At 46.8% G+C, this 27,479-nt stretch overlaps 2 protein-coding genes and 1 non-coding gene across 3 annotated transcripts; all 3 read right to left on the reverse strand.

Annotated features, from left to right (window-relative positions):
* Positions 1 to 354: 354 nt before the first annotated feature.
* On the reverse strand, positions 355 to 2,791 carry SOX17 (SRY-box transcription factor 17). The gene is made up of 2 exons (XM_045455239.1): positions 2,277 to 2,791; positions 355 to 1,669 (listed from the first exon to the last, which is right to left on the reverse strand). Exons 1-2 carry the CDS (start codon positions 2,581 to 2,583, stop codon positions 756 to 758), a joined length of 1,221 nt encoding a protein of 406 aa, XP_045311195.1. The 5' UTR covers positions 2,584 to 2,791; the 3' UTR covers positions 355 to 755.
* A 2,886-nt stretch (positions 2,792 to 5,677) lies between these two features.
* LOC123586649 (basic proline-rich protein-like) lies at positions 5,678 to 22,603 on the reverse strand. The gene is made up of 4 exons (XM_045455845.1): positions 22,490 to 22,603; positions 7,160 to 7,280; positions 6,108 to 6,676; positions 5,678 to 6,019 (listed from the first exon to the last, which is right to left on the reverse strand). The coding sequence occupies exons 1-4, from the start codon at positions 22,601 to 22,603 to the stop codon at positions 5,678 to 5,680; spliced, it is 1,146 nt and encodes a 381-aa protein (XP_045311801.1).
* On the reverse strand, positions 20,680 to 20,764 carry TRNAR-UCG. The gene has a single exon. It is a non-coding gene; the product is annotated as a tRNA-Arg (tRNA).
* Positions 22,604 to 27,479: the final 4,876 nt, after the last annotated feature.

Here is a 27,479-nt window from a genome sequence, read left to right on the forward strand (position 1 = left end):
ACTAGAACAGCAAAATTACTTGGATGTTGCCCTCTGGTGAAAGCGATATACTAGAAATTAAAATTCCTATGGTGTTAAGATTGACCATTACTTTTTAGAAGCTAAAATCAGGGAAATGCAGAACATAGGCTCATGCCAGGAGGTTTTTGTCCTTGCCAAAACCAAAACCTTAGCTATCCAAACGTTCGTCTTTTAAGTTTCGTCCTTGAAGTCAGTTCTACCAAAAAACGAGGAGGAGAAATTCGCAGGAGCTCCCGCTAGACATTGAATCTCATTAACATGTTCCCAACGCTGCCCATACTTAACATTCATTCATCTCAAAAATTGGCTTTTGTGACAGAGGCACCAGCAGAGTGAAAAGGGATTCCAGATTTTATTTATTTTTTTTTTTTAAGATTGAGAAAACACACCCAAGGCAAAAGTGGTTTTGATCAATCAGTTTTCAGCAAACGGAGCAAGTTACTCGGGGACATACTCAAAACTGGTCCGCTCGAACTGGGAAACGGGGCTTTGACCAGGCAACTGTGGGCAACCAGAATCGGAACAAATCTGAAAACAAACCTCACATTTTTCTCCTCCCCCCCCCCCACCCTCACCCCCACCGTTCAAGTGGCAGACAAAATAAATTACCATAAATTACGTGCCTAGGCAACTTAGAAACAAAACAGAACAACGTGAGGCTGAGGGTGTCCTCAGCTCCTCCGGGAAGTAACACTGCGCTTCTGGCCTGCAGGCTGGGTCGGATCGGGGGGCCGTCAGACGTCGGGATAGTTGCAGTAATATACCGCAGAGCTGGCATCGGAAACCACCGAGGAGATGGCCCCGTGGCTGTCTGGGAGGGTCACGCTGGAGTCGGGCCCCTGGTAGGGGAGGCCCATCTCGGGCTTGCACACAAAGTGCAGATACTGTTCAAATTCCGTGCGGTCCACCTCCCCGAGGAGCTCGGCGGGCTGGCTCGGGTCCGCGCCGTCGCGGCAGGGCAGCGCCTCGGGAGGGGGCGACGGCTGCCCGGGGCCCGGCGGGGGCTGCGGGGGCTGCATGGGGAAGCCGCGCCCGCCGCCCGCCGCCGGCGAGCTAAGGGCGTTGTAGTACAGCTGCAGGGCGCTGGGGGGCGCCACGTGGCCCGGCAGGGCAGGGCCCGCCTGCTCCAGGCCGAGGCGGGAGTGCACGGGGCCGACGGGCGGCTCGGGGGGCCCCGCGTAGTCCGAGGCCTGCGGGTAGCTGTAGGGGCCGGCCGCCGGGCAGTCCCCGGGCAGCGGCGCGGCGAAGAAGGCCGGGTCGGGCTCCACGCCGTCCAGCGGGGACGTGTCCGGCGTGGGCAGCGGGTAGCCGTCGAGCGGGGGCGCGCCCAGTCCCTGGCAGTCGCGGTAGTGGGCGCCCAGGTGAGGCGGCAGCAGCGGCGGGCCCGCGGGGAAGCCCTGCTCGGGGAAGGGCAGGCCCAGGCCGTCCATGGCCACGCGGCCGCCCTCCGGGCCCAGCGAGGCGGCCTGCGTGTCGGCGAGGCCGTGCAGGAAGCCGCCCTCCACCCGCTTGAGTCGCTTCACCTGCTTGCGCCTGCGGGGCCGGTACTTGTAGTTGGGGTGGTCCTGCATGTGTTGCACGCGCAGCCGCTCGGCCTCCTCCACGAAGGGCCGCTTCTCCGCCAGCGTCAGCGCTTTCCACGACTTGCCTGCGTGGGCGCAGAAGGGGGGAGAGGGGCGCGGGGCTTACTCTCCGAGCTCCCGCTCCCGGGCCCTCGCCTGGCCCCACCTCTCCCCTCCGACCCCTGCTTGCGCAGCTAGAGGGAGGAAGAGGTCGCGTGGAAGAGTGAACGTCTGCGACCCCGGAGGCCGAGCGGCGCGCGAACCCTTGGGGAAGCCGGGAGAGCGCGCGTCCTCTAAAAGGGCATCCCTGCCTTCTTGTAGCCTCCTGGAAGCAGGGCCCTAGTTCACCCATCCCCGGGCTTTCACGGAACTGAAAACGTCCCCTCCCCGGGGAAGGGGTCGGGAACCGGCAGGACCAAGCCGGCTTGGCTCCTGGGATACCCTGGCCGCGGCCGGGACGCGCGGGGAAGCCGCTTCCCCAGGGTCGTCGCGGCCGCGCCCCCGGTCACCCGGGTGACCCGGGCCCGGACGACAGAGAAACCGTTTGGAGGGTAGGGAGAGGGGCCTAGGCGGGAGGGGAACCGACCCTGGCGGCCGCACACCACTGGCCCGGAGCGCCGGGCACGCGCCCTCCTGGGCTCAAGGAAGCGGCCCCGCGACTCGCTCCACCCTGGGTCCCGCGCTCGGACTCACCCAGCATCTTGCTCAACTCGGCGTTGTGCAGGTCCGGGTTCTGCTGCGCCAGGCGCTTGCGCTCGTCCTTGGCCCACACCATGAAGGCGTTCATCGGCCGCCGGATGCGAGACTCGCCCTTGGCCCGGCCCGCCGCCCCGGCCGGCGCCCCGCTGCTCGCCGCCGCCTCGCCCTTCACCTTCATGTCCCCGAGGGGACTCAACGACTCGGCCCAGGGACAGGGGCCCAGCCCGGCCATCACCGCGGGCAGCGCGCTGCGGGGCTGGCTCTGGTCGTCACTGGCGTACCCCGCATCCGGGCTGCTCATGGCGCTCCAGCCCTGCCCCTCGCCCCACCGCCCTCCGCCGGACACGCCGCCTCCCCCGACGCGGGGGAGGGGGTGGGAGCGTGGGACGCAGATGCCCGGCGGGCCGCTGCAGGCTCACGGGCCCGAGCCCGCTGCGACGTTGCAGGGCGTCCCCCAGCCCACCGCGCAGACCGCGTCCCCGCCGGCCAAGTGACACTGCGGGCGCCCCGGGCCCTTTTCTGCACTGATGTGGCCAATGGAGTGGCGGGGGCGGGCCGGGTGAGCGTCCTTAGGCCCACGCCCAGCCGGCCGCCGGAGTCCCAAGTCTCCGCTCAACCCCACGCCCTCCCTTTCCCCTCCCCCGGCCCCGCGCCCAAGGCTACACCTGCCCGCGGGGAAACTGGCTGAAGCCGGGCTCTGGCGCCACGTTCCCTGCGACTCGGGAAGAGGGACTCCTGAAACACCTTCTGGAATGTCCACTGCACCGCTGGGTAGAAGAACGTGGCCGCGGCAGTTCGGATAAACAAACTGAGCATACGCTATTATGGAAGCTAGGGGTTTCAGTGCCGGGTGACCTCGCTATCTTACAGGGGAACCCCGCGGGTGTCTTCTTCAAATGTTTTCATTGAATGCAGCACGTACTGCTGATCATATGTTAAAAAGTTTGTAAATAAATAAAAAGGTCCTCCCCAAGGACTCAACCTGCTTGCCGTGTTTATTACACTCAAAATGCTATGTCCGAGGTGAATTCTAATTGCTAAAACAAGATACAATACGGAATGACATTCTGTAGCCAATATTCCGTCATCCCGAAGAATTCAAAACCTTTATTCATAACGACGAAGCGACCCTTGAAAATCTGTACACGAAATGTACGAGAAACAGAAAGGTTTTCTATGTGTTCTGCAAAAGAGGCAAATTGTGGTAACACTAGCGGCAATATGTATCTAAATGCCCGGCTTACGGAGCAAAGAGCAATCCGTCGCACAGCAAAGTAACTGTAGCTCTTGGGGGATTCCTATGCGTTTCTTTAGACTGAAATGAAACTCTGAATGAAGATTAAACTCGTGTTTAAATCTGAAATCTTTTCAGTGGGATTTTTAAACAAGCCCTTACGTTACGCTTTCTGGCACAGCCCTCCACACTTAGCAAACTAGTTTATTCTTGTAACTCTGGGAGGTAGACACTTTTACAAGATAGGAACCGGAGACACGGACAGGTGAAGGAACTTTCCTGAGATCACAGCCGTTGAGGAGAGGAATGCATCTCCAGGAGTCTGCCCTGATTTTGAGCTCTTTGATCGCTAAACCAAACTGTCCGTGTTTGTGTATTTGTTTGTATGTTTGCGTTGTTTTTAAAAGGCAATTAACAGCCATGTCTACCGAATTCCATAACTTTGCAAAGAAATTAATACATCAATCTCCAGAACAGTTGTTCTTTGTTTACCGTGAAGGTTTGAAGACAGCTGAGACTTACATCCGGGATCTGGGAGGTAAATCTGCAGCTCTTTGTGTGACATTTAGAGTAACACAGTCATCTGTCAAGTCTGCTTATTAGTGGCATCCATAAAAACAGAGGAACGGGACGCCTTAGGAAACCCCTGGTCTTGAGTTTCTCTGACAGCGCTACCCGTCCCCCCCCCACCCCCCAAATCTCCTTCACTCTTGTAAGCCCTCTTTACTTTAACTCTGTGAGGATCTGTGCAATGTTGGCTGCCCTCCCTCACTGTTACCAGCCAGTCTTCACACGCGGGATAAATTAAGAAAGTGGTTCTAGTTCCTGGGTCTCTGAGGTTCACCCCAGAAAAAAAATGTTTAATCGGCTTAGGAAAATCATAGAGAAGTGTTTTTTTTAATGGGTGGTTTTGAAGCAGCTGGTGTGAAACAAATTTAACTGGCTGTGCATCTTTCCTTTAAAGCTTTATTTTTTCTGAAATAAACGTGGGCTTGAAAATTAAGCATAATTGCATTGCAAATGGTTAGATAAATAAGGAAACTATAGGAGCAGAAAGAACAAATGCTATAAATTTCTAAATTCTAAAAAACCTATAGGGCCTTGCTTCTTGTTTTCTTGGCGATCTCTAATTTTTCTGCGTAATGATAAATATCTTTGCAAAGACCTCAAAACAGATTTTCTATGAGCGCAAAAGTTTTTATGAACTAGTAGGAATTTCCTTAGACTAGAGACCGAAAACTACGCAAAGACAATGTCCATTCCAGAAGCTATTTTATCTGTCTAGATTAATCTATTTGATTCGTTCTGTACAAAAATAATAGTAACAATAATAAATTTGGGTACAGGAAATTGAATCCGAGTGTGAGTCCGAAGAGAACGTATATGCATGGATTTACCCTTGTACACTTTCTTCGACTTTGTATTCTTCCTGGCCCACACCATTCCAGGGAGAGGTGCTGAGAGAAACTCATGGGGGAGACAGTCTGGAAGGTCTCCATTTATCATTTGCATTTGCTCCTGGGACAGACTACTGATTCGTGCTGGGTCAGATTACCGAGAAATCAAGTGAGAGCACAGCATCCCTAGGGTCGAGCGGGAGCTTCGGATTTTGTGCCCCCCTCCCTATTGCTTATGGTGCCTTCCCTGGCCGTTATAAAGTAATTGCCAGTTAGGAATTCTGGTGCCTTTTCAAGACTGGTCCCTTCTCCTACCAGGGCCTACATGTAATTTCTTCTGATCATTCACTCGTCGTGTATTTTGGGGGGAGGGCGTCGGGGGCTGCGGCGCCGCAGACCCGTCGGTGGTGCGTGTGGACTCTTCTGTGTCCGTCTCTTTGCTAAACGCGGTGTTGGAAGTCTGGCTCTGGACGTTATCAGAGCCGGCCACAAATGCCACATGAAAAGCAGCAAACATCCGGAGTGGTTTCCTGGAAGCCTTGCTTTTCTCAACACGAGAGATTTACGCAGGGGATTCGGGGGGGAGGGTGCGATTGGGGGGAATGACAAACAAGTTTCGCGAGTAAGAGCCTCGTAACACCCGCTGGCGTAGCCGGCCGGGTGCATTTGCGGTGCCCGGTCCAGGACCTCTGGGTTCCTGGCTGCTAATTGCACTCACGTCCCCAGGCCAGACTCGAGGCTCGAAAGGCTGGGCGAGGAAGCGACTAGCCCAGCAAGAAGCTGTGCCCGTGGCCACTTGGGGCCTTTGGCCAGCGGGCGCAGAGATGAACCCGGGTAGGTGACGAGCTGTGGCTCAGACCCGGGGGAGTCGGAGCCGCGCTGTTTCCCCGGGGCCCGGAGTGAGCAGGCGAAGACGGGGTGATTTCCTGCGGGCTTTTACGTTTTCGAAGCTCGGGAAGCGGGAGCCGGACGAAGGGCTTTCGTGTCGTTAGGGAAGGCCGCGGGCAAGCGGGCAGATCCGGCTTAGCTCCCGAGAGCGAGTCCTCGGGGGGCGGGGAGGGGAGCGCGCGCCGCCAGCCCAGGGAGGGCGCCGGGGAGGCCCGCCGCTGCGTAGACAATGGTATCCCCGGAACAAAGCACAACAATAAGGCCTTTGCATTTAAAAAGCGCGCGCCCGCGGCGGCCTCCGGGAGCCCGGCGGGAGGCGGCGAGCGGCGGCGGAGCGCGGCCGAGGCTCCGCACCCCCCCAGGTAGGGCCGCGCTGCCCGACGCCTCGCGTTCGCACGGCGCGCCCCGGCGCCCACCCGGCGGCGCCGCCGCGCGTCTGGGTGCCCGGCGCGTCTCCTCCCCGTCCCCGGGGCCAGTCCCCCGTGGGTCCGGGATGCGAGGCCGAAGGCCGCGGGCGAGACGGAAGGGGTGGGGAGGTGGCAGCGTCCCGGGGGGCAGCGGCCACCCGCTCGGCCGCGCCTCGTCGCCCCTTCCCGGGGTCAGGGCCCCACGGACCCGGCTGGCACCTGGCTCTCGGCCCTGCCCCTGGGCTCTGCGGGCCTTCGCCGCGGGGGCCGAAAAAGGACGACGGCGAGAGGGCTTCGGCGCCGCCGGCGCCGCTCGAGGACGGGAGGCGTGCGCTTTGCTCTCACGCCCTCTCGCCTTGCCTCCGCCCGACTCCCTCCACCGCGCGCGGACCCCTCGAGGCCACCGCCGAGCCCCGCCCTGGCAGCTGGCGACTCCTCGGTCGTAACCCAGTTCCCGCTTGGCTCCGCCTGGGGTTTGCACCGGCGAAGCAGGAAATGCGCTGTTCCCGGGGCACTTCCCTGCTCAGAAACTCGTCCGCGGGGGTGTTTCTTAGATCCGCACCCCCTCCCGCCCCCAGCCTCCTCCGTAGTCCTGGGTGAAGTGTGGGCTCCTTCCCTTTATTCTCTGGCATGGAGAACCTCAGACCCCCGGGATTGGAGGGGGGCGGCGTTTGGGGTGAAGGCAGAGCTGCCCCCCCCCGCCCCCGTTTTCCAGGCGCACACCGTCCTGCCGGCCCCTCCGTATCTGCCTTGCGACGTTAACGGGAATTTCAGTAGTGGCGTGGCTTCTGTGCATCCGCTTCTGCTGACCCACCCCCACCCTCCTCACACCTTACAACAAGCCAGAGCTTCAACCCACCAGTCTTCCCGGCACCATGCCCACTGTGAGAGGGGCACTCACCCTCCCAGCCGAGGGAGGGCGGTCATGGCTCCTGCCTCCGAGGAACGCACAATGCAGGACATTCGTCTTCCTCTCTGATTTATTCACTTCCAGCTGGATGTTCTGGGCCTGTTCTACTGTAATCGTTTGTGCCCGGCATGTGAAGGTGATGCCGACATCAGTAGGCCAAGTCTAGGAGAGGTAAGAGTGGCCTTTGCATCCAGAAAACGCTGCCAAGTTTCCCTAGTCAGCAGGGCTGGATTTGGGCAGGTGGTTGGTTAGGGCGACGGGTGCGTTCTGTGATCCTGAAAGTGATCAAAGTTAATAGGTCATAGGACAGGCCACTCCTGAGGTTCTTCTGTGCAGCTTGAGTCTTAAGCGTATCAGATTTTGAAAGGCGCCTGAGTTGACTTCCAAAGTTTCTTTTTTTTCATTAAAAAAAAATTTTTTTTTAACATTTATTAACTTTTAGAGAGAGAGAGAGACAGAGCATGAGCAACGGAGGGGCAGAGAGAGAGGGAAACACAGAATCTGAAGCAGGCTCCAGGCTCTGAGCTGTCAGCACAGAGCCTGACGCCGGGCTCGAACCCACCAACCATGAGATCATGACCTGAGCCAAAGTTGGATGCTTAAGCAGCTGAGCCACCCAGGCTCCGGTTTCTAGGCAGAAGGGAAAGTATTGGGAATCTTTGCTGGCTTCCTTTGCAGTCAGCCTCCCAGTGACCTCTGTGGTCTGAATTTTTTTCTTCCACTTCTTTGACCTTGCCAAAAACTTCGTCAGTACTTTTTAAAGTCTGCACTGTTCTCTCTCAACCTCCCCTTCATCATCTGGGTCTCCAGTTATGGAGCACCTGAAATCTCACCTCTTCTGAGGATTCATGCCAGTCCTATTGCTTTTCTGAACCAGCAGAGGGGCCCAGAACCACAGGCGGGGTGGGGGTGGGGGGTGTCCAGCCCAGGAATGTACATGTTCGCATGTGGATATGATGCATAAGCAAATTTCTACCTTGATGCCTTTTTCACAACCAAAACCTTTAGTGTTAAAGTTTCTTCATAATCGTAGAGGACAGGTTACAAAGCAGTTTCACACACATGAACTCATCTGATTCTCACCGCAGCCCTGGAGGGAGGCAGCCTTCGTTATTATCCCCATTTTTCAGACAAGGAGAAAGAGACTGAAGAAGCATAGGAAACTTGCTCCAGGTCACATGACAGGATGCTTGGGCCACCCTTGTTACCAGTGGTGGGTCTTGTTTTGAATTTCTTTCCGGGTCATCTCTCCAGCCGGTGAAGGGCCTGATGGTATTTGTAGGGACGAAATAATGATAGCAGACAGGTAGAGATGGATGACGATTCTTGCACACAAGCTTCCGGTAGGGCCCCTAACCGGGTCGTGATCATTTTTTAAATATCAGAGATGCAGGGCTGTAACAAGAAAGCATTTGCATTCGGAAGATCTACAATTAGGAGTTTTTATTCTATCACGTAATCCGAGCCCTAGATGACATCTCATTTATTTTTAGTGTCATTGAACACATAGTATTCGAGTATTATATTTGTGTGTTGTGTACAAATTCTACTTTGGCTGGAAAAATGAAGACAATTCAAAGTTCTGTGGGGATCAAGTTCAAATATAAGGTAGTTGAGGTCTTCAAAGCTCTACCTGTCTACTTCCATTCGTTCAGACTGAACGAGACTTAGTTAATTATATGAAATTCTTGGGGGGTCTTGTCACATATTAAAGTTTATACTATTAGTCTCTAGACCTACTGCTGACCATGCCTTTAAGGCATAACAACGTATTCTGGAGCAGCTAGGTAAAATAAACTCTCCATTCTTACTGCTGTGTGGGAGAGTGATGGATGGCAAATATTAATCCTAATTACAAAGTGGAAAACTAAGGCACAGAGCAATTGGGTAATTTGCTTCCTGCTTCCAAACCAGTCTAAAAGACAAGCGAATAATTTATTCTTTTAATCAACAAATAATTGTCAATGTATACTGGTACATTGACTGGTTATGGGCACAGATTTGGGAGTTGAACTGTTTGGGATTGAATTCACATTCTACAGTTTATCACCAGTTTATCTGGACGTAGTACTTATCCTGTAAGCCTCCTCTGTCAAATGGAATATAATTATAGTAATAACCTCAGAGAGTCTTATGAAGATGAAATGAGTTAATTGTCCATAAACTGCTTAGCATAGGGCCTGGGACATGGTAAGCGTTAACACAGGCATTTAATAATAAAATTTAAATTAATGCATGCTAGCATATGAAGGCATGGTGGGAGAATACATTTTATTTTAAATATTTATCTATTTATTTTAAGAGAGAGAGAGAGAGAGTGTGTGCATGTGCAGGGGAGTGGCAGAGAGAGAGAGGGAGGGAGTGAGTGAATCCACACAGGTTCCAAGCTGTCAGCACAGAGCCGGACGGGGAGCTCAGTCCCACAAACCATGAGATCATAACCTGAGCCAAAATCAAGAGTCAGATGCTTTAGTGACTGAGCCAGGTGCCCTAGGAGAATAAATTTTATTTTATTATTTTTTTAAATCCCCAAATAGATACTCATTATATTTATTTATTTATTTTTTTAATATATGAAATTTTTTTTTAATTTTTTTTTTCAACGTTTATTTATTTTTGGGACAGAGAGAGACAGAGCATGAACGGGGGAGGGGCAGAGAGAGAGGGAGACACAGAATCGGAAACAGGCTCCAGGCTCTGAGCCCTCAGCCCAGAGCCCGACGCGGGGCTCGAACTCACGGACCGCGAGATCGTGACCTGGCTGAAGTCGGACGCTTAACCGACTGCGCCACCCAGGCGCCCCTAATATATGAAATTTATTGTCAAATTGGTTTCCATACAACACCCAGTGCTCATCCCAAAAGATGCCCTCTTCAATACCCATCACCCACCCTCCCCTCCCTCCCACCCCCATCAACCCTCAGTTTGTTGAGAATAAATTTTAAAAAGCTACCATAGTACTGAAGGTAAATGCATTATTAACAACTAAAGAAATGTTTTCAAGAAAAACATAAATGGAATTTCATACTATTGTAGCATCTCTTACAACTAGTAATAAACAACATTGTCATGCGTTCGTCAAAATTGTCTATTGGCAAATGTTTTTAGAGAGTTCTACAACCTATTGTGCATTTTACAATTACATGTGAATATGACATTTTAACTTTGGTGGTAAAAAAAATATGTTTGTTTTATGCATGTCAACCTTCTGGAACTGTGTGAAGACTGGCAAGGAAAAAATACAGAGATTCATAAGACATTCAATATTCTATTAGAAGATCTTTGAAATGCAGGGGCATGTGGGTAGCTCAGTGGGTTAAGCGTCCAACTTGCTCTTCGTTTCAGCCTAGGTCATGATCTCACGGTTTGTAAGATCGAGCCCCACGTCGGGCTCTGTGCTGACAGCTTGGAGCCTGTTTGGGTTTCTCTCTCTCCCTCTCTCTCTGTCCACCCCCTCCCCCCGACTTGTGCATTCTCTCTCTTTCTCTCTTTCTCAATACATAAATAAACTTTGAGAAAAAAAAAAGGAAATCTTTGAAATGCAAAGAGACACCTTGCAACCAGTACTTATCTGGGTAGGACTAGATTGTTCTAAAGTCATAGAGACAAAGTTCAGTTTTGGTAACTACACATATATTTAAAGGAAGAATGACCCCAAACGTACAAACCTTGCCTGGATCTTTCAGTGTAGCATAATGAAAAGATTCTCCAGTCTAGTTGTGGTTGTTCAGTAACTCGCCACTAGGTAAACAGTGAGTCAGTGACACTGCCTCCTCAATGTCCTCAAAAAGAGAAAAGGATACTACCTCATGTCGTCCCAACTTTTCCAGATAAAGAAAAGAACAAAAGTCACAAAGATTTTTACCAAGTAAAAGCATTGAGTGAAACTCTGCGAGTGTGTGTGGGTGTGTGTGTGTGCGTGTGCCCATGAATGTTTGGGTATATATGTATTTACCAAAGGTTCTTTGTCCAAAAAAAAAAAAAAAAAAATGTGAGTGTAATGGAAGTAGGAATTGTAGAGAGACTGCACTACTTTGGGCAATAATGGAATGCTGCTGTTTTTAGAGCAAAAGCTTTTTATTTTTTTAACTTATTACTATGCAGAAGGTCTCAGCTTTGACCCAGGGCAAAGCAGATGCTATTTTTATGAATTAAGACCATGGCTTTACTGGATAACCATTATTTTAGTAAAGCTAATAGGTTATTTCAGTGGCTAATTTAAAACTGGAATTTGGAGTCAAATAGACAACTCTTTCTTTCTTACACTTTCTTTTTATGTAACATTTTCCTGCAACTCACCTGACATTGACAGAATCTTAGGGCAGAAAGGGACTGCAGAACCCACACCCTGCTTTTTTCCGAGTTCTTTATAATTACCCTAGTGAGAATTTCGGAACATGGAAATGTCTTGCCCAGGTAATTTCACATATTACGCTAATATAGGAAAGCACTTGTTACTTATGCACGTATATAAACACGCAGGTGCTCTTTTAAAATCATTTATTTTGAAATAACTTCAAACTTAGAAGTTGCAAGAATAGTATAAAAAACTGCATCATGGTCACTAAGACAATTTGGCAGCATTTTATCACTTTTGCTCCATTTCTGTCTAAATAAACAAGGACTTTTCCCCGCATTTACTTTAGCTCACTCTCCCTTTCTAAAAATGTGTAATGTATAGAACAATATAAATATACAACACATATATTCGTTATCACTAACATATACCAATACGTTCTGGATACTACATAACTATGTGATACATCAGTGTATTATGTTATATCTTATATAATAAAACATAGACACGTATGTCATTAGCCTTTTTCTGAACCGGTTAAGAGCAAAGTTGTGATGCAATGTCTCCCTCATTCTATGAAACACACTCCCATATGATCACCAAACAACCAAACAAATCAGGAAATAAACATCACTACCATCCATCTAAGCCCCACACCCACCTCAAATTTTGCAAACTGCTCTAACAAACTCTCTTTTTTTTTTTTCTGGTCCAATGTTCAGTCCAGGATCACACATTGTATTTAGTTATTGTGTCTCTTCAGACTTCCGTTGGAAACAGTTCCTCGGTTCATGGTCCTTCTTGTCTCTTATAACCTTTATAGTTTTGAAGAATGCGGGGTTTTCATTCCAAAAAGATGTTCCGCGATGAAGTCTGTCTGCTATGGGCTCACATAGCCTTGGTAGGAAATCTGCCCAAATGGGAATGTGCTCTTCTCAGGGAGGCTAGATGTGAGCCCATATCGTCACTGGCGAATTAGCCTTGGTCACCTGATGACATTGATATCTGCCCAGTTTCTCCGCCTTCACATCATCATTTTCCCCCTGTGCAACTGAGAAGTGTTTTTTGTAGGGGGAGTTCTGCCATTATACTCCTATCGTACTCCTCCTCAAGCCTCCACCCACCTGCCTTAGCATCCACTTAGATGGGTGACAAATGGTGGTTTTCTATTCCTATCATTTCTTCTATATTTATTTATTCCTTCTATTATACAGAAGTTTATCCACTTATTTATTTGTTTGTTTGTTTGTTTATTTATTTATATCAGGATGGATTCATGGATTCCTTCTTTATTCAATGGATAGTCATCCTGAACTGGTGTTATTTGTTTGGCTCTTCAAGGTGTCGACATTTTGGTCAACGCAGATTTGGGCACCTTTCGAGCTGGCTCCTGTGTCCTTGGGCTATGTCCTTATCAGTCTTTGGCCATTTCCTTACTTTTGAGCATAACAAGATAGCCCAGGCTCATCTTGAACATCCCCTGCCTTAGCCCTGATTCAGTCATTTCTCCAAGGAGTCAAGGGCATCTTTCGGCCGAGGATGGCATTTGGAAACCAGGATCTTGGTTGCCATAGATACCGGGGCACCACCGCTTCTGCATACACTGAGCAGACAGAGCTGGGAAACATGCGTCCGCGTGTGCAAGTACATATACACATGTATCTACCGTATGTCCTTATCTACCTCTAAAATCTATTAATTTTTTTTAACGTTTATTTATTTTTGAGACAGAGACAGAGCATGAACGGGGGAGGGGCAGAGAGAGAGAGGGAGGCACAGAATCCGAAGCAGGCTCCAGGCTCTGAGCCATCAGCCCAGAGCCCGACGCGGGGCTCGAACCCACGGGCCGCGAGATCGTGACCTGAGCCGAAGTCGGACGCTTAACCGACTGAGCCACCCAGGTGCCCCAACCTCTAAAATCTATTAAAACCATGAGTTAATTGAGGATATCTCCAATGCCAATCCAACGTCTCAGAGTTCTTGCTAGCCCACTACCTTTCCATATTTGTAAGTCCCCTTCCAAGAGTAAGACACCTGGTTCCCATTACCCTCGAGATATCTGCGTATTTGCTTGATGCAATCAGTCTTCTTACCGTTCCACCTGCCTTCTCTTGGCTCCCAGGCCCATAAATACCTCTGTATGAACTCCACTTGCCATGTTTAGAAGCGAGGGAAAGAAAGCATTACGTGTTTCAATTTATGTGAAAATTATTCTAAGTATAAAAGGGGACCATAAAGCATAATATCAAAGTCTTCTTCTTCACTATCTTTACTCCCCAGCATATTCCTCAGGAATAACTTAAAAACAAAGTTACAGGGGAGCCTGGGTGGCTCAGTCGGTTAAGGCTCTGACTTCAGCTCAGTTCATGATCTCCTGGTTTGTGAGTTCAAGCCCTGCGTCAGGCTCTGTGCTAACAGCTCAGAGCCTGGAACCTGCTGCGGATTCTGTGTCTCCCTCTCTCTCTGCCCCTCCCCTGCTTGTGCTCTCTCTCTCTCTCTCTCTCTCTCTCAAAAATAAATAAATATTAAAAAAAATTACAAGACATTACTTTTGTTTGTTTCGAAGGAGGTCACCCATACTTTTGGAACTACAAGATTGTACCTTTAAAACCAAAAAAACTAGGGGCACCTGGCTGGCTCACTCCATACAGCACGTGACTCTAGACTTTGGGGTTGTAAGGTCGAGCTCCATGTTGAGCTCAGAGATTACTTAAAAATAAAATACGAAAAAAATATATCCCTTGGGCTTTCCGTCAGAGCTAAAGGAAAACTAGAGACGGGCTCGACCTAGGAGGATTTCTTTTACGAAAAACTCTAAGGAAGCAAGAGGGATAAGCGTTAAATAACATTTTCCAGAAGTGTTCATGGAATGTGTGGCCGCTTTGAGGAAATACTACATAAATATATTGCCTCTCCCTTCTGTCAGCCACACCCACATAGACATTACTCTTCATGATCTTACATGAAGAAAATAATGCATAACAAGGCAGATTTCACGACTTGCCCAAAGTGCAGAGGTTCACCAATCTCATTTACCCTGCTTCTATGCATGACTGAATTCCCATGAGTCGTTTCCATCGTCAGCATGAGAGAGAAAGTTTGGTGGAACAGTATTAAAATGAAGACCAGCCTCTGAGCCTCCAAACTGGGCTCAGCGCCCCCCCCCCCCAAACTGCATCTTCCACAGGTGCTTTCTCTTGGCATAGCTTGGAGCTGCCCTGCTAATCTCCCCTGCCCCCCTCAACCTCCCCCCCGCCACCCCCACCACCCGCACAGTGAGCTGGTACAAGTTCAGTTGCAGTGGACAGCCCAGGGCTCACCCCAGGCTCGTCTCTGCTGGGCAAATCTTTTCTTCCTTTTCAGATCCAAAGGAGGAAAGTCTTACTGGGTTGTTTCTTCAGAAAACATGATGATCAAACATCCCAGAGCCAGAAGGGGCCTCTAGTTAAGCGAAGACCGTAGGCATGAATGATTTAATGACGATGAATCAACTGGTTTGATCGCTGTACGGAGTGAGACTTACAAAACATATGTAATAGACCAACTGAGTCGTGGAAGAGTCGTTCACACTGAACCTTTAATTCTTGCACAGTTTAAGTAGTTGAAGGGCTTATACTAGTCTGATTTTGCCATTACTTAGTTTATTCTATTTAACAGATGAATTACAGTAGCATATTTCTAAAGATGAGTAATGTTGGGGCGCCTGGGCGGCTCAGTCGGTTGAGCACCCGACTTCGGCTCAGGTCATGACCTCACGGTTTGTGAGTTCAGGCCCCATGTGGGGCTCTGTGCTGACAGCTCAGAGCCTGGAGCCTGCTTTGGATTCTGTCTCTCTCTCTCTGTCTCTCTCTGTCCCTCCCTTGCTCACACTCTGTCTCTCAAAAATAAATAAAAACATTATAAATTAAAAAAAAAATAAAGGTAAGTAATGTAAATGCTTTTCAACGCTTTTGACTAGCAATTGATTTGGGTACCTTTTAATAGTGAACACTTCCGATGCTTGAGCCTCGCGTATAATCACCAATCCCAGTTCAACCCTCTGGAGGCATCCTGTCCATTGCGGTAGCCTATGCGGTCCCGCATAAACTAGCTCTTACCTCTCTCTCTAGTCCCACCTCTCACTGCTCTGTGCCCACATCACGATATTCTAGCCAACCGGCCTCTCCCTGTTCTTAAAACAGCCCAAGCTGCTTCCTCCTCGAAGCCTACGTTCTCCTCCCTCTGCAATGGAACCAAAGCCGCCAATATTTTTTTATGGCGGGCTCCCTCATTGAATGATGACACCTAGTCTGAGACCATCCTACCTAAAGTAGCCAATGTCCGCCACCTCCCCGACAAACCTATCACACTCTGTTCTCTCACCTGCTTTATAACTTTATTATCGGCAGTCATCATATTTCATATTTCTCTGTTTGCCATCCATCCGTCTCCCCATTAAAATGCCGGCTCCCTGAGACGTTATCTGTGTTGTGCATTTTCCTGGATCCACTGTGCCCAGGACAGATGGTGACTGGCACATCAGGGGGACTCAGCAAGATTTGTTGAGCGAATGAATGATTGCCGGAGACTGAGCTCAGTCAGTAGAGGACTTCCCCGTGCCCTCAGTTGGAGCAAAACTGGGGACACTTTTGACTGCTGGTTAGTGGCTCACTAGTCATTTCCACGTCTTGTCATTTCTTTGACACACTCCTCCCCCTGAGAGCTTGCATTGCTTTCATTGAAGCCTCGTGTGGTCGCTTTAAGAGGGAGGAATGCTCCCTATGGACATGTAGTTCATTAACAGAGTATTATCTCACAGAGTAACTAAGAACTTTCAAAAGAAGGGTGATGGTTATAAGAGCCTCTAAATAATTTTGACTGATTAGGTATCTTAATCCAGTTGCCGGTTAATTGTGTTTGTTTGTGATTAAGAATATGATTTTCACCTCCCCCCGCCCCCTCCAGTCTCTCTGTCTTTGGAGAAAGCCAATCTTCCTGCCCTCTTCATATCTACAGCTAGCTCTTTGAAGGTGTTTGTTGAGGGGATGAGACCACAGCTATCACCTGGAGCCAGGAGCTGGGAAGAAGGAATCTCTACCAAGCCACCTGCAGGTTGACTAAGAAAGACCCCCACGCCCACAGCAAACAACAGCGAGATCTGAGGCCAGGAACCCCTCCCCACCCCCTCTCTCTAGGCCCACGGCACTATTTCCAGGGAGAAAATGACCCCGTAGTCGAAAGGCTGATCGCAATGACACGTTCTTGAAAGCACAGCTTCTCAAACCGTCTGTGGAGAAGGATCGGGTGTTTTCTTTATTGCCAACCTGTCGCACGTGGGTACTTTCAGAAGGCGGTAAAAATAAATCGCTAGAAACGTGAAATGGCAAAGTCATGCAAAATACAAGCCCCCGTTTTTTGTTAAAAGGTTCATCTGATGTCCACCGAACTCTTGCATTGCTACCGGAGTTCCGACCTGCTCCCTTGCGAGATCTCTGTCTCTGCCCCCCAGGCTGGGCAGGACGGCGCCCTGTCCCACCCCATGGCACAGAGACCTCTGAGAGCCTCTCTCGGAAAACCCGGGACCTCAAAACAGCAGCCTTTTTCTCATCTTGCACTTTTAGGTTCCTAGTCCTTCTTTATTGTTTTCGTTAATTAATTTGAGAAAGAGAGAGAGAGTGAGAGAGGGAGAGAGAGAATCCCAAGCAGGCTCCACACTCAGCACAGAGCCCGAAGCGGAGCTCGATCCCACGACCCTGGGATCGCGACCTAAGCCCAAATCAGGAGTTGGACACTCAAGCGACGGAGCCACCCAGGCTCCCCTTTCTTTACTCTTTCCAAAGGAGGTAACAAATTGAGTATAAACGTGATACTAGATGAAAACCTCTATCGCTACTAAGCGCCAAATCAACCACCCCCCTTGTTGACATTATTTACTGTGGCCCGAGGAGGCTGCGTGTTGTGGTGGGTAGAGACAGGAAAGCATTCAGCCTCCCTGCCCGGATTTAGTGTGGACGTAGAAGGACCAAAAGGCCTGGACGGCAAACTCTAGCAAGGACGAAAGGGAGAATTAGGTCAACCTAACCTTCTGATGGCCTGCTTCTAAGTCACAGATGTGAATTCTTTCTCCTGCTGCCAAATTGAAGCCTGTATGATTAACCGATAGATACTCCTACATATCATCTATATAAATTACATATATGTAGTTAATTTCTTCTGTTTTACCAATGAAGAAACTGACGCGACGTTTCTAATAACCAGTCTGGGGAATCAAAGGATGTAGTCCTTTCCCTAAGGCATTTGGAGCTGTGACAACACACATGCCATCCTGTAGATCACATGTAACGAATGGCCTAGGCTCACCCCACGACTCGTGAGGTGCCTTTGTCTTTCTAATGAGATCAGACTTTGGGGGCAAACTCTCCACACCATCCCCCGCTCATCTAACTTCTAACTACAACCCGGAGTCCTGGCCGTCACAAGGCCCGTCGGGTCCCATCTTCCTTTTGTTCCCATCACCATCAACAAAGAGCTGTGGTCACAAGTTTCTGTGTATGGGAGATATTTACATATAATAACATTGATTCATTGTTTGTACCTCTTAACACATTGCTGCCATACTAAGGCCTTCGTTCAGACGGAGGGTTTGCAATTGTTCATTGGGGAGAAATTGCATTTTCCAGGCAGACACTGAACTGTTCATCCAAAATGCTTTCCATTCTAAGTTGCATTTAGCAGTAGGCTTAAAGATGCTTAAATGGTGGAGTCATATTCCCTCAGTTTTAAATTTCTTTTTTTTTTTTTTTTAACGTTTAGCTTTGAGAGACCGAGCACAAGCAGAGGAGGGGCAGAGAGAGAGGGAGACAGAGAGAGAATCTGAAGCAGGCTCCGCGCTGTCAGCTCAAAGCCCTACTTGGGGCTCAAACCCATAGACTGTGAGATCATGACCTGAGCCGAAGTTGGGTGCTCAACCGACTGAGCCACCCAGGGGCCCCCGTGTTTTACTTTCTTAAAAGTTTTTATTTAAGGGGCCCCCGGGTGGCTCACTCAGTTGAACATCTGACTCTTGATTTGAGTTCAGGTCATGATCTCAGTGCTCATGGTTCGAGCCCCACATGGGGCTCTGCACTGACCGCACAGGGACGGCTTGGCATTCCCTGTCTCCCTCACTTTCTGCCCTCCCTCTCTCTCCCTCTTTCTCAAAAATAAATAAACATTTAAAAATAAATAAAGTTTTGGGGCGCCTGGGTGGCGCAGTCGGTTAAGCGTCCGACTTCAGCCAGGTCACGATCTCGCGGTCCGTGAGTTCGAGCCCCGCGTCGGGCTCTGGGCTGATGGCTCAGAGCCTGGAGCCTGTTTCCGATTCTGTGTCTCCCTCTCTCTCTGCCCCTCCCCCGTTCATGCTCTGTCTCTCTCTGTCCCAAAAATAAAATAAAAACGTTGGAAAAAAAAAATTTAAAAAAATAAATAAATAAATAAAGTTTTTATTTAAATTCCAGTTAGTTAAGATACAGTGTCCTATTAGTTTCAGATGTACAATATGGTGAATCGCCACTTCCATACATCACCCAGTGCTCATCACGGCAAGTGCCCTCCAATGGTCAAGTGCCATTGCCTATTTCAGCCAGCCCCCACCCACCTCCCTTCTGGTATGTAAGTTCATTTTTTTTTAAAGGGGATACTGCACTTTTAAGCGCATGAATGAGGAAAAGCCCTTTGTCGTTTTGCAAAATAAAAGAATTCATATTTATACTTTGCACTCTGCAAAGTATTTTTATATACATACTCAAATTCATCTTCAAAATAACCCTACCGCTTAGATATTCATACTGCTTCCTTTCCCCCCCCCCCGCCCCCACAAAAAGAAAATGAAGTTCAGAGAGAGAAAATGATCCCCCAGAGTCACAAATCTGGGAAGGATTGGATCCTTCGAATTCACAGTTTATGCTTTTTCTACTGTTCCATGCTGTTAACACGGTTTCTCACGTGTAAAAAGGCCAATTCCGCCATTTTCCTGCTGGCCTGTGTGTCATTCTCCCAGGGCTTGAAGGACTCCGGTTGCCTTCGATTACTGTGAGCACTCCAGCCTGGCTTGAACACTTAGGTCGACATGCTTTTCATTCAGTATTTTTGTAGTGATACTTTCTATCCATAGACTAATGTGGTAACACGGTGTCCTAAACTTAGCTTCCCATTATGGACTCCAAGGGTAGCATGCTCCCAGCCGTGTCTCCCAGACTCCTCCCGAGGGCCTGGGGAATCTGTATTACAAGCCTTCCCGTGGTCCTCTTCCTGAGGAAGAACACTGCTAACATAGTAAAAGTAGTAAGGTGTTAATGATAGGATAGAGTTGTGCCAACATAGAGGAAAATCGTAATGTGTGCTAGTTTGAATGTATGGTAGGTACCCTGAATACTATTATTCCTAAAAAACCAACAAGCAAAACATGTACCTTAGGCTCTTAGGCCTGGCTTATTTGCAAAATAATAAAACTCCAGAACAAACTATCTTCTTAACTTCATCTTACCACTTTTCCCATAAAACAGACATTGCCTGGGCCACCTTTAATGTCTTTTTGCCAAAGGGAAAAAATTAGGACTCAAGTTTTTCTTCAGCTACATCCCTTTCTGTGATTCCTGTAGTGGCTTCCTCCCAGAAAGAGTTGACTATTTATGTCTTCCGTGGCGATCTTCAGAAACTTTTAAAAACTTTATTCATTTGTTTAAGTAATCTCTACACCCAACGTGGGGCTGGAACTCACGGCCCTGAGATCACCAGTCGCACGCCCTTCTAATGGAGCCAGCCAGGCACCCTGCTACTTTTCAAAATTTTGCTAACAGAGTACAGACCCCAGTATATTGCAGTTGGTTATTTTTGTTAAAATTGACCACTGTTCAGATGCCTCTTTATACCACTTTATACCTCCTTATACCACTTTGGGACACAAAGTAAAGTGCTTAATAAATACTAGTTAATTATCATCGCAGTTTGATAAGAATGGTGGAAAAGGGGTTGGCATCTTTTTCGCTTTCTCAAATCCTATTTCTTGTGTATTGTGTTCAGTTCATTTCACTTGCTAGAGTCTTACGCTTTCGTGTATTTCTGGGCTCATGCAAAAAGAATCATTTGGCCTGTATCAAATACATATCTATCCCTGAAATTTCAAGAAATTTTTTTAATGTTTATTTATTTTGGAGACAGAGAGACAGAGCATGAGTGGGGAAGGGGCAGAGAGAGAGGGAGACAGAGAATCTGAAACAGACGCCAGGCTCTGAGCTGTCAGCACAGAGCCCGATGTGGGGCTTGAACCCACGAACCGCAAAATCACGACCTGAGCCGAAGTCAGACGCTCAACCAACTGAGCCAGCCAGGCACCCCAAAATTTCAAGTAATTTTAAGAATGTTCAACATGACAATCCAAATTATTTATAAGCAATCACAGACCATTCATACATAAATAGAATTTTTTTTACTGTTGTATTGCTGCAGGAACGAAGACATTGAAACCCATTAACATTTAGTTAAAATAGATGAATTTGGATAAAGGAAAAATGGATTTTTGTGTAAGTTTTTAGTAACCCTCTGTAAGTTTTCAAAATTAGTCACAGATGAAAAGGTTTTCTTCAAAGGACCACATACTGCATGATTCCATTTATATGAGGGGTGCGGAGTGGGCAAATTCATAGACAGAAAATAGATGACCAGTTGCTTGGGCTGGGGATACGGAGAAACCGGGGTGATGGCTAAAAGGGTTAGGGCTTCTTTGTGGGGTGATGGAGTGCTGTAAACTTGATTGGGGGGGTGACCACACGGTTCTGAGTTTGCTAATAACCACTCAATGGTACATTTGAAATGGGTGAATCGTATAGTATGTCAATCATAACAGTAAAACTGCTATTTTAAAAGATTAGAAATCAGGGGCGCCTGGGTGGCTTAGTCTGTTAAGCATCCAACTTCAGCTCCGGTCATGATCTCGCGGTTCATGGGTTCGAGCCGCATATCCTGCTCTGTGCCGACAGCTCAGAGCCTAGAGCCCGCTTTGGATTCTGTGTCCTCCTCTCTCTCTGCCCCTTCCCCTGCTCGTGCTCTGTCTGTCTGTCTCTCTCACTCTCTCAAAAATAAACATTAAAAAAATTAAAAAAAATTAGAAATCAGAGACAATCTGGAAAAGACACAGATATTACAAGTTTTGTTTGAAATTGAAACCTGGTCGGAGGATAACAGACACTAGGGTTGCACCAATCAGGATATTATTCCTTCCCCATTCCCCTGCACTACCCCCCCCCACCCCCGTCCCCCCACAGGCTCATTTCCACATTAGCAGTAAATGAATTATCTTCTCTTCCATAGTAGTTAATAGAAAAATGTTCTAGCACATAAACGAATGGATTTATGATTAGTCATAGGACAATTTTAACATCTGACAAGTTTGATTTTAAACCTGATTTATTATTTTATGTCTTATTTCCAACTTGACTTTATAGTTACTTTTGAAAGAATCTTGCTTAAAGCATTGTACAAATCTACTTCAGAATCCTAAATGAGGTGTTTCCTCTCTTTCCACCTTCCTGCCTGGAATGGGTAAAATGGGTTTTCACCCTCTCTTTCTCACTCTCATTAAAATTAAATGGCAATTAAAGCTTATGGCTGGAATACTGATGAACTTTGAAAAAAGGAGAAAAAAAATATAAGTTTACCTTATGTTGATCAAGTTCAAAACGACACTAGAGTAACAGTAAGATGGGAAGAAAGTTTCAACACACAACCCTTTTCCGTTTTCCTAATATGTGTTGGTTGTATATGTTTACTGGGTATGCTCTTGTTTGTTCATTTGGGAACTTGATAACATATTCCAGAAAATTTCAGCATCACGCTCAGTGGTATTAAATAAGGTTGGGGATCGCATGAACGTGAAAAGTATTTGTGTAGGAGAAAATTCTCATCCGTAGTCAATACGTTATCCTCTTAAATAATTTTCACAAAGGGATTTAAAAGGCACATGACCATGTTCTGTGCAAAAATGCATTCTCTAGTTTTCCGAGGACTCAAAATGACAAAGAAAAGCCTTCTTTGTCTACACATTGAGCTGTGCCCTAACCAGACGGCTTTCAGATTTAAGCATGAGTGGCAACATGGCTTGCTTGATGTGGCAGTCGCTGAAGTTCTCGGTCAGTGCAAGACCCCACTGCCAGTTTTCTGCGAAGCAAGGCATCACGGCTGTGGGTCAGGGCGGCCTCAGCTACCACACTGAGGGTTAGCAAATGATTTTACCAGCTGCTGTTTAAACATCTTATTTGTCCTTCCTGCCTCAAAGAGGAATATTTTTCTAAAATTGATTGTGGTAGGTTTTCTGTCTGGAAACATTTGCCTAGAGAAGACAGAGTTCTTCTAGTTGTAAGCAATAGACCGAGGGCTTACTATTCAGTTCTTAAATCTGTGGGTTTTTCTACCAAAACAAGGAGTCGATTGCAGTCAGAATGCAGCACGGTTATTCGTTTTTGATTCCCTTATCACCCCACATTTCGGGGAACTTAGTCATTTTTATTTGGGGCCAGGAAAAAAGGAGGTTGCAGCCTTGTAAAAGAATCAAACTTCCTGATAGCTGACTGGATGATTTACCTGTGCCCACTTTAACCTAGTTATGATCTTCCCACACAAAGGGAATTCTCTACAGCTAGAGAACCAGATAATTCCTAACCTAAACTGAAAAATGTTGCGAACAAAATTTAAGATCCAAGGGAAGATATATTTGATATATTCCTTTTATGGTTCCCAAACAGAACAAACAAACCGGCAGAAAACATCCACGATGAAAAATTTGAGGCTGAGATTGTGTCTCTACCGTCCTGATCATTCATATGTGCTCAGATACACACATTCTCTCCATTTTCTGATTTTACATAGTCAATTGGTGCAAGCGAGTTAAATGTTATTCTCTATGCTGCTCTGATTACTCCGATATTTTAACCTTCTAGTGAATTTCAGAAGACACGGCCTCTTCATGTTGTCAGTTAATATATTTAAGTCGGATGAGGTAAATATGAGTACAGCAAAATTCTGTTCTGTGATATCAACTACACTCAATAACTCTTTGTTCTAGTTTACAGTCCCAGTTTGAATTCTGACTCCCGAGAGGCAGAGAAATTTTCTGGAAAGGCCAAGTCATTGAATTTTACTTGCAATCGGCTTTACGTGGGGCCACTTGTTCATTCCACAAATGAATCACAAAGTCTTCGTTAGTAGAAGGAATCCCCCAAATATCTAACAAAATGTCATCTGTTACCAAAATCATTAATTCTATTTGAAATAAATGCATTTCTCTTAGTAAACACACACACACACACACACACACACACACACACACATACACACACACAACACCCCTTGGAATTTTAGAATCTCGTCATTTTGTTGACCTACTTTTTTACACTGGAATTACTTTTATTAAGTTAGATCAAACACAGGCTCTTTGCCTCAACTAAATGGACGTGCTAAACTGGCTCCAGAGTTGATTTGTGGAACTCATTATGGACTTCACAAAGTGTTCAAGGTTGCTTTTCAATTTGTTTCAGCCAGAATCAATAAATCTCTCACCTGGTTTCTTTGCCGCACGTATTGTACTGGTTAATCATGTATATACTCAGCACAGCACGTTAGACCCGGAGAGGGCTTTCGGATGGGAGCCAACTTGTAACTACCATGCTGTTGAAATGCAAAAACAAAGGAAAACTGCTTCTGTTTATTATTAAGGTGTGAGTGAACTAAGAGCCATAAATAATCTTGCTGGCCAGTTTCCAGGACCAAAAGTAGGAAAGAGAAAGAGAGAAGGAGAGGGAGAGGGAGAAGGAAGAAGAGAAAACTAGCTTATGAAATTGCTTTGTTGTAGCATCTCAACATTTAGAAAGCTCTTAATGGGGAGTCCCAAGTGTCCAACAAGGAGAGGAAAAGTAGTTGACTCTACAAATACGGAACTGAGCTTTCTTATTTACATACACTTACATAATATTGTAAGAGACGGCACGAAATCCTATTCAGAGACTACATGTTCAACTTGAAATTTATGTTGGTGAATATAGAGCTCTAGCAAAGAAAACTTTCAAATATCATCTTGACGGGGACCTCTTTCATGCTATTTCATTCCTCTCTTCTCTGGACCCTGTTTATATACAGAACTAAGCTTCAAGATTCTAGCTAACTATGGATGGACGAATTGTGTGCTCCAGGGGCCCCCGATCAACCTAGCTTTGTCCCAACTGAGTCAGGACACTGCTTTGGGCCTGGGCTCCATCTCGTCGGGCTGTGCCCCTAATAGCTGTATGGCTCTGGGCTAATCATCTCATTTCTTCTTCCATAAAATGAGAGGGTTGCCCAAGATTACTCTTGACTGCCTCTCAGCTTACACATTCTAGGATTCTGTAATTCTCCATATGGCAATGAGATTTCACAACTCCTACCTCTCTGATGAAGTAGGGAAGTAAAATATTTCTAAACCTACACCTGCTAGTCAGCATAAAAAGCACCTGGGGGTATGGTAGGTTTGAGGTAACTTGCATTAATCTGCATTTTTACCAAGCCGCCGAGGAAATTCTCACCTGGATGGTTCTTAAGACCTGGCTTGGAGAAGCCTTGCCTTGGGGATTCTTTAAGCTTCTAATGCAGAAGAGGCTGTGAAAATCAAGACTTTTTAAATGATTTTTACCTCCGGGTCACTTTAACATTCTGAATGAAAATAACAGCTTGTGCATTTAGGAAATTAACATATATAAAAGACAATCCCAGGAAGAGGGATAGTAGTCATAGCTGGGGGACAATTTCAAGATTTCAGCTACCAGTTCATGTTGCCTGTTGCAAAGAATGAGTGGAGATAGAGGATTGTAAGAACAATGTCTCTGTTTTCAATTTTAGTGGAAATTACTGTAGCAAAATAAATGTTCAAGCTATAAAGCACTGTAATAACCTCATAGTCACTAAATATAAACTAATTATTTTGTATGCCTTAGTACCATGAAGGGTGTTTGGCATTTCTCTTTTGAGCTTTATTCACTTTATTTTCATCAATCTCACAGCTTAATGACGGCGAATCTAGTATTGACCCATCCACTCTCTTTTTTTTTAACAACAGTTTTTTTTTTTTTAAATATGTTTCACAGATTCTACAATTCACCCTTTCAAAATGTGTAATTCGGTGGCTTTTAGTATACCCACGGGTACCTGTGAATTACTAAATTACTAATTAGAATTACTAATTAACCACAGTCAATTTTAAAATGTTTTCATCACCCCAAAAAGAAGCTTTTGGCAGTCTCCTCTCATTTCCCCCCAGACCTCCATAATCCCAGGAAATCACCAACTACTTCTGTCTCTGTAGCTTTGCCCGTTTGGGACATTTCATACAGATGGAATCATACACTCTGTGGTCTTTTGTGGCTGGTTTCCCTTGCTTAGCAAGGCTCATCCATGTTGTAGCCTGGATCGGTGACTTCATTTATTTCTCCGGTTGATTAATTACCTTGTAGGGGTGCGCTACAGTTTACTTATCCACTCATCAGTTAATAGATACGTGGGTTGTTTCTGTTTGGGGGCTATTGTGAATAATGCTGCTATGCACATTTGTATGCAAGTTTTTATGCAGACTCATATTTTCATTTTTCTTGGGCTGGAATTGCTAGACCATATGGTAACTATATTTAACCATTTGAGGAACCTGCTGAAGTGTTTCCCAAAGTGGTTGCACCATTTTAAAATCTCACCAGCAACGTCCGAGAGTTGCAATTGCTTACACCCTCGCCAATGCTTGTTATTAGCAGTCTTTTTTTTTTTTTTTAATGTTTATTTCTTTTCGAGAGAGATAGAGAGTGCGTGAGCAGGGGAGGGCAGAGAGAGAGGGGGACAGAAGAGCTCAAGCAGGCTCTGTGCTGACAGCAGAGAGCCCAGTTCCCGGCTAGAACTCACAAGCTACGAAATCGTGACCTGAGCCTAAGTAGGACGCTTAACCAACTCAGCCACCCAGGCGCCCCTTATTAGCGGTCTTTTTGATTAGCGCCATTGTAGTGGGTATACACCATCATCTCATTATGGTTTTGATTTGCATTTCCCTGATGAGTAATGATGTTGAGGATCTTTTCATGTGCTTATTGGCGGTTTGTATGTCTTCCTTGGAGAAATGTCTATTCAAACTCTTAAGCCCCATTTGAAATTGGGTTGTCTTTTGATTATTGAATTGCCAGAATTCTTTTTATATTCTAGATACAAGTCCCTTGTCAGATATATGATTTGCAAACGGTTCTCCCTGGAAGCGTGGAAGTTGTTCCTTTTGATGTCTGTTTTGTGTATTTTTTCCATTGGTTGCTTGTGCTTTTGGTGTCAAAAATCAGAAAACTTTCCCTAAACCAAGATCATGAACACCTATGCCTATGTTTCCTTTCATGAATTTTAGAGTTTCAGCTCTTACATTTCTGTTTGATCCATTTTTTTTTTTAGGATTTTATCTATTTTTCATTGTGGTAAAATACACATAACAAAACGGACCATTTTAACCATTAAGTTCAGTGGTGAACTTAACCATTAAGTTCAGCAAGCATACAGTTCAGTGGTGTTGAGTACATCCACGTTGCTGTGCAACTCTTTTCAATCTGCCAAACTAAAATTCCCTAACCATGACATACGCCCGTCTCCCTCTCAGCCCCTGGCCGCCAGCATCCTGCTTTCTGTTCTATGAACTTGACTGCCTCCTAAATGAAGCTTATTTCACTTAGCATAACGCTCTCAAAGTTCACCCATGTTGTAGCATGTGTCAGAACTTCCTGCCTTTTTAAGGCTGAATAACTACTGTATCGTATGTATATGCCACATTTTGTTTAGGTGTTTAGCCATTTTTTTAGTTAATTATGGCGGTCTATGGTGTGAGGTAGGGTCCAACTCTATTCGTTCGGTGCGGAAATCCAGCTGTCTCAGCACCATTGGTGGCCCATTTTGCCCTAGCACAGAGAAGTAATTGTATTTAAATAACTTTATTATTTCAAAGTCTTGGATGTCAGGGGAGAAACAATCCAAAGACTGTGTTAAAAGATACAGTGTACAGTCAGGGC

This window comes from Leopardus geoffroyi, chromosome C3 (genome assembly GCF_018350155.1).
Source record: "Leopardus geoffroyi isolate Oge1 chromosome C3, O.geoffroyi_Oge1_pat1.0, whole genome shotgun sequence".
Lineage (NCBI taxonomy): Eukaryota > Metazoa > Chordata > Mammalia > Carnivora > Felidae > Leopardus > Leopardus geoffroyi.

Bases quoted from the DNA above. Each gene is read 5' to 3' on its own strand.
- SOX17 (XM_045455239.1), bottom strand. From the start codon at position 2,583: ATGAGCAGCCCGGATGCGGGGTACGCCAGTGACGACCAGAGCCAGCCC. The intron at 1,670-2,276 runs GTGAGTCCGAGC...GCGCCCACGCAG, and splicing joins CGAGTTGAGCAAGATGCTGG to GCAAGTCGTGGAAAGCGCTG.
- LOC123586649 (XM_045455845.1), bottom strand. From the start codon at position 22,603: ATGCCTTGCTTCGCAGAAAACTGGCAGTGGGGTCTTGCACTGACCGAG. The intron at 7,281-22,489 runs GTTAGGGCACAG...TACCTCTCCTAG, and splicing joins TTAAATCTGAAAGCCGTCTG to ACTTGGCCTACTGATGTCGG. The intron at 6,677-7,159 runs GTGCGTTCCTCG...TGCAAACCCCAG, and splicing joins GAAGACGAATGTCCTGCATT to GCGGAGCCAAGCGGGAACTG.